The 13,240-nt window shown below is 33.5% G+C and overlaps 1 protein-coding gene across 1 annotated transcript; it reads left to right on the forward strand.

The window, feature by feature from the left end:
- The first annotated feature begins 5,263 nt into the window (after positions 1–5,263).
- On the forward strand, positions 5,264–12,954 carry LOC123553183 (insulin-like peptide). Its single transcript, XM_045342930.2, has 3 exons — positions 5,264–5,413; positions 9,344–9,522; positions 11,954–12,954. Exons 1-3 carry the CDS (start codon positions 5,272–5,274, stop codon positions 12,230–12,232), a joined length of 600 nt encoding a protein of 199 aa, XP_045198865.1. The 5' UTR covers positions 5,264–5,271; the 3' UTR covers positions 12,233–12,954.
- Positions 12,955–13,240: the final 286 nt, after the last annotated feature.

The following is a 13,240-nucleotide window of genomic DNA, read 5'->3' on the forward strand; positions in this document are numbered from 1 at the left end:
AGTAGTGAAAACAATTCGCCCTTGGACTTTCGTTTATCGGTCTAATGGTCCGACCATTGATCGGCAGGCCATTAAATTAGTGTTTTATTATATGACACGCGAAAGCGCATAGTAGCAAAAGCAATCGTGCATATTCCACAACAGGTCCACTAAATCAAAGATCAGTTTTGATGCCACTTAAGATACACGTCCGAAATGCGCTACACAAGATAATTCTGTGAGTTGCAAAATATGAAATATACACTGCTAAGGTAAAATGTAAAAATCGGCTTTATGTCTATTCCTTCAAGGGTATATTTTAGGGAAATATATAAGTATCTTTCTTGTTAAATCCTATTTTCAACAATTGTTTTCTCATATATTTGCTTAAGGTTGAACTATTAACTAACATAGGAGAAAATATGATTGAATCTATCATTAAGGATTACCTCCCTTTATGGCACTGACTTCGTAAGTTCATGTACAATATTGAAAGAAGTGATTTTCTACCTATGTAATTACGCATAACATCTAAATGGACACCTGCTTTATTTGAGTCGCGCCATGGGAAAATCAACATAGTGGGTTTGCGACCAGCATGGATCCAGACCAGCCTGTGCATCCGCGCAGTCTGGTCAGGATCCATGCTGTTCGCTAACGGTTTCTCTAATTGCAATAGGCTTTAAAAGCGAACAGCATGGAATCTGACCAGACTGCGCGGATGCGCAGGCTGGTCTGGATCCATGCTGGTCGCAAACCCACTATATTGGTTTTCTCATGGCACGGCTCATTTTAGTTGTTTTTTTTTTTAAATTAAAGTTAAAGGCCTTATGGAACTTTAATTATTTATATTACTATAACCAGTCTGACAAATGTTGCTGCATATTGTACAAGAAGGAATTGTTCTCCACAAGCAAGTAACTACTGTCCAACATGAATGAGATAACTAGAGATGGAGACAAATTGTCTTCTGTGAAATAATCAAACATTGCTTCGTCCGGTGATCGAGCCTGCAACTTCTCGGTTCATAACCTTGTGTTCTACATACAAATGTACTTATATTATTTCATGAATAATTGAAATGAACAAAAACGTAGAACATATGTACGCCCAGTTCCTTTCTTCTTCTTTGTTTTTAATCGTGTTAATCGCTAGACGCAGCTTCACCAACACATGAACTCAGGAAAAGATCTATATAAGCCTTAGGCTTTCGATCCTATCCTAAGCGTTTTTGTGAATTCTGTTGATTGTATATGTATTTTGTAAACTATCTCGCTAATAAAATATGTTTAAACCAACACATGAACCCAGTGTTACCTGTTACAGATAGGGTAATATCTGTAATTTAACCATGCCGTGCGCGTTTCACACTAGACCCAGAAAATGTTTCAAAGTGAGTCAGTATGATACTTATCTTGACGTATTTGACAGATATATTATCCTTGACGCAAATGACATACATTTTACATGATTAAGCTATTATGGTAATATAGAAGATAAAATGCAAGTGCTAACAAGGAATTTTCACAAAGGGTGTAAGGGAAAGGTTTACGGTTCTAGCGAGGGAATTATTATAATGGGTGTAAGGGAACACTCGCAGTGCTAACAAGGGGACTTTAACAATGGATGTAAGGGAACGGTTGCAGTGCTTGAGATTTTACTATGGGTGTAACGGAACGGTTCCAGTGCTATCAAGGGAAGTTTTAATGGGTGTAACGGAACGGTTCCAGTGCTATCAAGGGAAGTTTTAATGGATGTAAGGGAACGGTTGCAATGCTTGAGATTTTACTATGGGTGTAACGGAACGGTTCCAGTGCTATCAAGGGAAGTTTTAATGGTTGTAACGGAACGGTTGCAATGCTTGAGATTTTACTATGGGTGTAACGGAACGGTTCCAGTGCTATCAAGGGAAGTTTTAATGGGTGTAACGGAACGGTTCCAGTGCTATCAAGGGAAGTTTTAATGGATGTAAGGGAACGGTTGCAATGCTTGAGATTTTACTATGGGTGTAACGGAACGGTTCCAGTGCTATCAAGGGAAGTTTTAATGGGTGTAACGGAACGGTTCCAGTGCTATCAAGGGAAGTTTTAATGGGTGTAACGGAACGGTTCCAGTGCTATCAAGGGAAGTTTTAATGGGTGTAAGGGAACGGTTTGCAATGCTTAAAAGTAAAGAACCAATTGCACTTTCACTTTGACAACAGGTGTAAGGTAATGAGAATCTGTGGCATCGGTACCAGCCAATCCATATTTCATGTTGACCAGACGAAAAGAAATAAGCAATTTTGATAGATACTGGTATATATAAGTGAGTAAGATATTGCTATAGGAAAACAGGCCCATTTAATTTAATTTAATTGAAAATCCTTCGTTCCTTTTGTGTTCAAAGTACATTTGTATTTGTTTTAGATGTAAGCAAAGCAGCATTTTCCCTGTCACTGTTCGATATGATATAACATTATGACCTCACCGAAATAACCTGATAATACCTACATAATGAGTGTGTATTAGTAAGGCAAACATATACTTGAAGATTCAGAGTTCAACAGTTCATTTCTGGAGCAAAGCTCTCGTACTTATATTCCTGTGCAAACTGAGGTCTTTGGCAAACAAATCCAAAATGTACAAAATGTTTAGAAATTAGGGAATATGAAATTGAAATGATTTGGAATTATGCTTTTTGACGATTCGATTGGATATGAATTGATTTCTGATTGATTAGTGTATAAAATGTTTCCACGTTATAGAGGTAGAAATTTCAATACAAACGTGTTTGTTTACGTGTATGAAACCTAATGCGTTTTTTTTTTTGCAAAATTGAAATTTAGTTTAAAAAAGTGTGCAGCAAAATTTTTGTAATTTTCTGAATTTTCAACCCTCGTACATTAATTGGAATAGAAAAATCACGCATGTGCTTGTACAAGAAGTTATGCACGTAGTCGTGAATGTCAGAAATTTTCAGCTCTCTACTCGTTTGCTTTAACTTTGTTTTCATTTGGATATATATGTATCTGCCAATGTAATTATTGCTGTTGGTCTGTTTGTTGTATATACATCTAATTTGTATAGTATTAAATTTCATGATGTTCTGGGTTGCATATGTGAATATAGTCTTACTGTAAATATACTCAACAGCCACAGACAGTGCTATGCTTCATAATGTCTTCTCGGATGAAGCCGTTTTAATTCGACTTTCTTGGATTATTGTCGCTGTTATTCGCTTTGTAGTATTGTATTTTACTATTTTATATTTTGGTTGGTTAGATGCTTTATTTAATGCTAACATATGAAATATCAGTGAGATTATAATCCACATCGCTCAATGCATATCACTCACTTTAAGTAATATGGTTTTGCCGGTCTACTTGTACCTTGTGTATCAATTTGTATTTTCCCACGTAATACGGGATGAAAATTGCAGTCGCACTTTATTCTTTAAAGTATATTTCTTCCCGATTCAAATAACTTTTCTTAACAAGAATTTGATACCGATATGCTGTAAAAAATATATATATTAATTTCAAAGTTAAGACTGGGTGAAAATATCAAATGTTCATAATTTGGCTAAACCCGTTGCAAAATATAAATCGAAAAGTTTCTGAATTTGTTTTACATGTAAATAAAGTATCTTTCACTTGCGAACCCAAGGTCTTACTCATAACGATTATCTCGAAATTTCAAACACCCTAATTTGGTTTTCTCTGCCGATAAAAAAGGTATACATCCATGATGTTTGTAATATGACAAAAGCTGAGAGACAGTGTTCTATAATATTACATGAAGGTCTCGTAATAGCATCTACTGACATCATTGAGTGGAAACAGTCGTAACTAAGTATAAATTCACAGAAAAACGACAATCGTTAGGAGCAAATGTTGGTACACTTAGTTGTAAACGTGTGTGTGTGTGTTTCTTTTGTTGTTTTCTTTTATATATATATATGTATATTTTCCAAGTTAGCATCCGTTTTAATTATCATATAAGTTCATATTATTTTAATTAAATTCGAAAATATGTTCAATTGAGTATGTATGCTTCATCAAGTTGCATGTCGCCTTTCGATCACCGACATGTCGAAATGTACTTCATTTGTACGTGTGGAGGTGGAGGGATATATTATTAACAGCTTAAAACCCGTTTCAAAAGCTATATAATCGAGGTTTTATCTATAGATTCTTGCTCAAGAAAGAAAACATGGAACGGCGTTAGAATCTCCTGGAGAAAAGATTCACGATCGCCAGTTAAAAATCCAACAAAAAGACAACTTGAAATAAAATAGATAATTTACAGTACACGACAAACATACAACCGCAACTTATCCTTGCTAAACTGAAAAGGCTTCTCACATATTGGTACATGACACCATATGACTTATGTCAAATGTTCAGATGCTATATTTTTCCAGTTTGTGCATACAGTAGATTCATAAGACTTCACGTGTGCTTTGTTGCCAGATATCTTTCAGTTATTGTCTACATGTCATGTGTACCAATATTGCTTGTCAATACTTTGACCATCCTGTACATCGCCTTTTTCCTGTCTTAATTATCTATACAATATCAATGGTCAGTGTGTTACTATATAATTAACACTTGTTAATAATATAATACCATGATATTAATATATGGACTAATGCAACGTTGACCGATTTCGCATTTTGTTCTGGCGGTGCTTTAGATTACATCTATAATATTTACTTAAAATACTGATTTGTAAATTTGATATGTTACGAAGAATTTGTTAAGATATCATTTAGCATCTAAATTGATAAATATTTTCACTTAAGTTAAAGCTCGCTGTACGTCATCACATTTCGTGTTACGATATGACGTGACTGTATGTCTGCAATATGAACATCTACTTCCATTTCCGGTATCTTATTTCGTCATAAAGACGACACGTTCGCCACGTTTTTTATTAGAAAATTGTTGTAATATTTGACAAGTTATCAGACGAGCAACACACAACATTAAGGATTGGCGTAATGGCAAAATAAGGATAGTCAATGACTGGATTTATAACAGTTAACAGAAAAACTCGGATATAGCTAGCTCGTTGTGACACTAGAAATCTGTTCCTCATAATCAAGGTTCGCTGTATCCATATAATAACAGTTTGTTATACATGAATGTAGTGCGTGAGTGATTTAGATTTTAGATCTTTATATTTAGATTTCTATATAAAATAAAGAAGGCATAATTGGGAAATAAAATATTGTTCTCTATATCCGAGTTTTCGCTATAAACGAGTACACTATATCTGAGATTCATATTTTCAGATTTATTTGCATAATATGAACCTTATCAACACACTCGTCATCGTTTCTGTGGCTGCAGTTTCAAAGGTCATTGGTGTTCAAGTTTGTGGGAAGCTCCTTGCAAATATGCTAGACTTAGTCTGTGATGGACGGGGGTTTCACTGGATAAATACAGACGGTAAGTTTTAAATTTGGTGGCAATTCCTCTAGATAAATACTGCACTTATTCTAGTCTTGGGTTGAAAAGTTTTCATCGTTATCATTCAGATGGTAACAGTTAAATAACGGGATTTGAAGTGTGTGACAATGCCGTTGTGCGTGACATATACACCTACTTTAAAACTTGTTGAATGGATGTTGACCACGCATTCAAAATGAACATAGAGTTAGTGTGTACTGTCTTTAATTAATCTAAAAACAATATTTTGTATTAATGCTAAGCACCGAGTTGCCAAGAAATGACAGTATGTTTAAACGGTTAGAACGGAGATGCAAAGAAATAATACTTTGTATTAATGGTCAGCACCGAGTTACCAAGGAAGTCCATTATTTTAAAACGATTGGCACGGAGATGCAAAAAAATAATACTATGTATGTATGGTTAGCACGGAGTTGCCTAGAAATAATACTATGTATGTATGGTTAGCACCGAGTTGCCAAGAAACAAAATTATGTATTAAATGGTCAGCACTGAGTTTCAAAGAAATAACATCCATTAATATTTGGTGGACACTCAGCTGAAGCCTGACAGTTATGTATCTACCATAAAGTGAGTAACACATCGCAAACATAACCATCAACAACAGATGATCCTATAGATATAGTTTTCAGCAAGACAGTTCAGAATAATCAGGGGTCACTGAAAACGTTTGCTAGTATATGCCTTGTGCATGAGAACAATATAGAATTATCTGCAATGAAGAAAAGCCACATATTTTGTTACCTTTCAAATGCATGTTAAAACAAGAAATATCTTTAAAAATGATGGTCGGCGAATTGTAATAAGGAAAGAAGTTTATGAATTTTTCATCTAACATTCATCTTTCATCTAACTTTTTGCAAAACTAAACACCGCACTTTAACAATTTAAATGGTTCTCTTTTAATTTTTCGCAAAGGTTTCGTAGGGTTGCAATTTTGTTTCGTTTATCCTTAGACGAATAATTACAGCAGTAGTTTGATGAAGATTCATGAAGCGGTTCATGAGAAGAGGTCATTAAACGTGTTTATATTTTTAGCTAAATTGGTCCCTATCCCCATTTGTAACAAAATAGCAAGAGACCTTACGATATTGTTACACATCGAGTTTGATAAAAATCCATTACATTTTAGTGGTTAATGCGAAGAAAGGCATATCTACTTTTAGCTATAGTGGTCCCTAATAGGGCCCAAGTTCCTATATAAATAAATTTGGAAGATGACCTTATAATGATGCTCCAGACCAAGTATGACAAAGATCCACCAAGCTGTTCATGAGACGCTGTATAAAGGCATTTCTAGTTTTAGCTCTAGCAGCCCCTAAAAGGGGTTAAATGTCCCAGTTGAACAAAGTTGGCTGCGGGCCTAATAAAGATGCTACAAATCAAGTTTGATTAGAATACATGAGAAAAAATCAATTAAAGGATTTTTTTTATTTATTATTTTTATTTATTTCTAAAATAGGCCAACTGATCCCGCTTTAACAAATGCATATTCGCTATTCATGAATCTTTGGACAATGACGTCACACCTATAAAAAAGTGAAGGTCAAGCAAAACATACAATTGTAATTATTTCAATATTTCTGTTTCATAAGCAAAGTTTGACCGTAGTCATATCACATAGATAAACTGTATGCAGCATACCTTCATTTCAGTGTAATGAGATTCAGTCATTATAGAGCATATATATAATAAAACAGATTTCAACTGAGTTCAATATTTGCATACCATACTAAAGAAAGATATTCATATATAATAAATCAGTTAAATAATTTATAACAAATATATCAAAGCAAACAAGTACTCATTTTAATATGCAATCTGAATAAGTCACAAAAGCAAGAAACCTTTTCATATACAGACGACAATTGTAACAAGGAAACTCTTTTAAAAAGCACTTCTCTACATAAAAGACTCTTATCACACCCTTATTCATGTGCTACGCAGACCGTATTCAGCTCTTTCTTTAATTTGATATATGTTGGTATTTGAATAGGTTTTTATCATATTTATTAAACTTACTTATCATTTTGAGATATATCAATATTCTTGCTAAATATACTGAGCCAAAGTTAGCTTTAAAAGGTAGGATAAACGCTTTGTCTGCATTTCACTCAGCGTAGCACAATCAACAGAGTGAAAGAAATTGACACTCTCGTCCAATCAGGCAGAGTGTTGCATAAATCTTCCATTTTGATAAATTATCTATAATGCGTTATCAAGTAGTTTGATTTGCTAACTGAAGTCACGTGGCATAGGTAACGAAAACGAATTTAGACGGCGTCGCCGAAAAATATTCTAATTTCTATAGCAACAGAACTTTCTAGCTGATAATGGCGTTTAATTACAACTTGGCACAAAGAAATGCGATCACTTAATAGGAGATAAATTGAGATTTCATATTTCATCGTATTTTATTGTTCTGGTGGATCGAAACATAAAAATAGATGTCAATTTACTTCAGATAAGAATTGTTTTGTTTTTTTTACTCAAATAAAAAGACATTTCAACAGATCCATTATTATTTATATGAATAAGCATCAACTTTTTCTTGTACTTTTTAATAATGCTGTCCTTTAATTACTTAATTACTTAATAATGTTTTTCATGACTCATTCTTGAAATAGATAGTGTAAGCAATTAAAACCCGTCTGAAATGTTAAGTACGCGTTTCTGTATTAAAATAATTTATTACTAAGAGGTTACTATACACCTTGGCTGTGCCTTTTTGCCATAATGGCACATCTAGCTAGTGTCGTAATTGCCTGAGGGCTTTAGCCTGGGGGACATTATATGAAACTAGGTGTGCCATTTTGGCTAGAAGGCACACACCAGCCGTCCATTGACTTTTTCATTATATACATTCGCTTCATATTTATCTTGGTGTTTTTACATATTTTCCAGAAATTAATAAGCAACATTTGTATTGCTTTTTTCATCAACAATGCCATCACTATTTGACAATCGATCTGAAAATGATTTAGCATCCTTTCACCCGCGATAATGACTTTGTTTCATGACGTCAACGTCAGAACGTGCTGACATTCCAGTTACCCGGGTCCATTATGATTATGGCGTGTGAGGCAAACTGCTTCATTATGGATCAGTCAATGAAGGCCGTAATGACCGCTTTTAACGGCTTTTTGTTACTATTTATAGTAAAGTATATGATAATTATAATTATTACTTATCAGCGATCAATCTAATGAGGAAAACGATCGTACAAACCTGTGTGATAGCTTTTTGCCCTGTTAACTTAATCCTCTTTTGGTCTCTTGCACTCAATTTCCCACTAGAATGCCATTGAAGCGTACAGCCAGTTAGATATGAATAACTTATAAATTATACCTTATAAACAATAAGTTAAACTTTATAAGTATTAAACACTAAACAACCAGGAATTCAGTAGAAACCACTTTGAGGTTCTAAAGAAAGCTTATCCGACCATGAGGTAATTTTATTGATTCGGAAAGTATACAATATTCTTTACTGTGTTTTTTTTATTCAAGGTAACCACGTCGACGGTATAATTTTAACTCAATATTTAATATCTTTATGACGTGCTTACGTCATTTAAACATGAATTAAATGTTTCCCCTTAAAAGAACTTGATATTTCTATACAATAATGAATTGATTTACGGTTAATTTAGCGGAGCCTGAAATAATTTCCTCAATTTGTCAGATGTAAAAAAATGCCTGTCTAACTTTTTTTCTCTTGAAACTTCAAACACTACTATTGATATCACTTTTGCTAGAAATTTATTAGGGTTTCATGTCCGTCAGTCCTTTCAGCCAAAAAGTATTGTTTTACTTATAATAACTATAATATAATTATTTGACTGAAGAACCATATTTTATGATAAGGTTAGAACAATGCAATACGTCAAGAATGAAATTTCTTTTCCAGATTTGCCAGCAATCACGAAACGATCAGCTAATCAGTATTTATCCCAGTCCTCTGGTTCTCTCCAACGCCGGGGTGTAGTCACAGAGTGTTGCCGGAAAGCATGTTCATTGTCAGACATGGAAAGTTATTGTGCGGCACCTTCTGGGACACATTTTGTTAACCCAACAAGTGGACCAATAGTAAGAATTAAACAATGAATCATGCAAGTTAAAGCATAGCAAAAGTTCTTTCTAGGGCATATCTATATAAATATAAAATGATCATCTTGTAAAATTTTGATTGCAATGTCTGTTTTATACTGCCAAAAAATTTCAAGTAAGTATTTACGCTAGTTATTTAAAAGGCAAAGAAAATCTCCTATATAAGTGACCCCCCCCCCCCCCAAATACCAGACTTTTTAATCCCCAATAAACAAGATCCTGTCTGGTCCAGTCTGATAAGGGTCCATAAAATCCCTGTAGCCTTGACATGTAGCCTAATTATTGTCAGAGAATCATAAATTTTATTGCCTACAGGTAAATTGGTTATTTCCTGTGTTTTGCATTTTATTAATTGAAACGCTGTTGTTTTTTTAGTCTTGTTTTTGAGAATGTACACAAAATTATTTTAACTGATAAGATACTAATTTTGATTGCTCAGTCGTGTTGAGTAATACCCTGGCCAATTAAATTATAACTCTTATAGCAAAACAATTCTCACTATAAAATAATTATTCAAAACTTAATAAGAGAAAATACAAGTTTGTTTATTTAATGATTATGATCTTTTTATCAAAAGTAAAAAAATAAAAACGAAAAAAAAATTATAATTGCTGGATTTTATTAGAAATTAAAGAAGTGTTCAGTTGCATTTTTAATAGATAAAGAAGGCATATAGACAGAAGGATGTTATATATTAAAAATGCTTAATTCCTCTTGTGTTGTCTAAATAATGTTAACGTTCTTTTATGTTTAATAAAATCCAGCAATAAAGATATATTATCATTGTTTAAAATACACAATAATTCATTACTTCTAAAAGCTATGTGCCTGAATGCATTTTTTATATTTTTGGTAATAAAAAACAGCAATGTTAAAAAATTTACTTTATTAAAAATATGATAAAAATACTGTTGTATCTTATCACTTTTCTTATTTAGCCCTAATTCAATCAAGCTTTCTAAACTCGTTATAAAGGTGAGAACTGATTTGCTATCAAGGTGAGAACTTGGCCCCGACTTGTGTATTGGCCCTTATCGCCAATACGCAGACCTTATCATCTCCATAGGCCACATACCAGGCATACCAGAATCAGTGTCTTTAACATAAATTGTTAAATCCAACAATAAATTAAATCTGTTACCACTTTCAGTAGAGTAAATACAGCAATAAGACATTGACCCGGTTAATCAATTACGATTCGATGCGTGAATTTGTTGCGCATAATTAGATGGTCGCAATGGGGTTTGTTTTCATATATTAACTATACATTTCAAGGTAACGATAATATTTAGTTGTTTACATTTAAATTTGCTGATATATGTCTATCTGGTCGACTGAATGTATGTTATGTTCCTCAAGAATGGAGGAAATAACATCCTCGGGTTTAGTAATATGTCATCCACGGAACGCGTTCAGTCAGAGAGTCGCCTCAATTAGGAAAGAATAGTCTAACGTCAGAGGTTATTTCTAAGGTCACGGGGTTTTATTGGCCAGCTTGTAATGACAACAGCTTTCGGTATCAGTAGCTCAGTCAAGTGTGACTTATTGAACTATAATATTCCTTCTCAAGAGAAGGAATAATTATCACTTCTATCTAAATTTTCTCAATCTACTTTTGTACATATGTTTGAAGTCGGGTTAAGTAGTCTCGTACAGTTTTCATTACATCCAATACCCTTCCATATACAGTGACAAAGATATATGATCTGGTTAAATTTATACATTGTATTCTTAAAGATATGATTTTGTAGTGGTGATACTTCCATACACATATGTAGTTCATAACTACATACCAACTACTTTCAACCCTGACGTCAAATATATTGGCGAGCATTAAGTATTGATTCAATACTAGGCATGACATTTTATCATAGTATTCAAATTTAAAATACTTAGGCCTAAAAAACGATTGTTTGTTTCCGGTCGCATGCTACAAAATTGGGTACTAAGTAGGTCAGTATTTTTTTTATTATTATTAAGTGGGACGTTTCGGAAAATATTTTCGTGTCAAAAAATGAATGCAAATAAGGGGGTATGCCTTTAGAGCATCAGTAAGTTGATTTCTAACATCACTGACCATGTTTAAAGTGTAAAAAGTGCAGTTTTGCAACTTTTTGTTAAAAACTTGAAAAAAATCTCCAAGGCCATAAAACATTTAGGGTCGGGCCAAAAAATCAGGTCAGGTCGGGATGCCAGAAACAAACAATCTTTTAGGCCTTATATGCATTGGTAATCGTCATATCATAACTCAAAGGCAAGTTAAAAACACCCCAAAGAAATCATTCTTTATATTGATTCTGTGGGACAAATACAGGTAACAACCATTTAATTTCACTCACCCCATTAACGCTGTTTCATATCAGTAAACGGTGTTTAAAAACAATAAACAGGCAACTTCATTTAATTGCAGACTGAAGAAGTGGCAAATGATATTTCGGAAACTGAATTGAACAATGATTTTCCTTATTCCCTGACAACAGCACCACCACAACAGAGACATACGACGCCTAGACCTCAACCGACACCATCTAGAGTTCTACAAAGACTTCCCAATTTACAAAGTTTATTTTCAGGAAGTATATTTGGATTACCACGTAGTCAAGGCCGTTACGCAGGTTTTGGAAACAGCCGATTTTTCTTTGTTCGTCCAGTTGGTCCAAGACCAACTAGAACGCCAGTTGTTGCTTAAAGTTTCGAATCTGGTCTAATTGTCGTGGAGCTGCATTAGACATTGACGTTCCTATATTACTTATAGATGTTACAAGGATTACTAGAAACTTGTTTAACTTCAAGCTGTACATGGCATTGTGCACCACAGCATAAATGTGACGTTACTATAGTTTTTTAAACTTATTTATAGGGAGAAGTGTAAAATTTTACAACAAACTATTTAGCATAATATCAATGAGATGGTCCCTTAAATTAACGGATGTTCAAACATTTGACGCATATATGATTGTTTGTAATATAAGTTCGGGTATCGTAATATTTCATCATTTTGACAACTCAGTCTAACCACAACTTTAGCATAAGAATATTAAAATCGTCAGCTATATATGCATTGTCTTGTTACGTTAGTTTGGATATTCCAAGTGTTTTGTGTTAAACTACTAATATAAGAGAAACGCTCACAGTATTTCAAAATCTGAATGTCCTGTATACAAACTGCCTGGACCTCTTGTGCGAAATATATATATGTTTGCGTCACCTAGAATGTGTCGGACAGACAACACATTTGTTTGTTTTTGTTTTTGTTTCTATTTGGATATATTACTCAAAACCAACTTTTCTGCTTAAAAATCCTTTTTGCTGACTTTTGCAATACATTCTGTGAGAAAACAGTGTTAGAAAAGACTATAAAGAGTACCTTACTTAGGACTGAAACGGACATCTGTTATACAATAAAGAAGACATGCCATTTTTAATAAGAATCTTCTAGATGTTAAAGATGAAAGTATGTCAATGTTATGTACATTTAAATTCATCTTATCAAACATCTTTTGACTAACACTTTTAAATTACAATAAAACTTGATAACGTTGAACAAATGTTTTCCTTTTTAGTTAAGATACAAGATAATGATGTTTGAAATATGTGAATTTTACTTTACAGTGAGTATCATATACTCAATATTTGACCCTGAAATCATTAATATACAGTTGAGATCTACCAAATATGACAGTCAACCGATTAAAGC

Source organism: Mercenaria mercenaria, chromosome 4 (genome assembly GCF_021730395.1).
Source record: "Mercenaria mercenaria strain notata chromosome 4, MADL_Memer_1, whole genome shotgun sequence".
Lineage (NCBI taxonomy): Eukaryota > Metazoa > Mollusca > Bivalvia > Venerida > Veneridae > Mercenaria > Mercenaria mercenaria.

What these genes read in the sequence shown, in the direction of transcription:
- LOC123553183 (XM_045342930.2), top strand. Translation starts at nt 5,272, where the DNA reads ATGAACCTTATCAACACACTCGTCATCGTTTCTGTGGCTGCAGTTTCA. An exon ending in TCACTGGATAAATACAGACG is followed by an intron (nt 5,414 to 9,343) that starts GTAAGTTTTAAA and finishes TTTCTTTTCCAG; the next exon opens with ATTTGCCAGCAATCACGAAA. An exon ending in ACCCAACAAGTGGACCAATA is followed by an intron (nt 9,523 to 11,953) that starts GTAAGAATTAAA and finishes ATTTAATTGCAG; the next exon opens with ACTGAAGAAGTGGCAAATGA.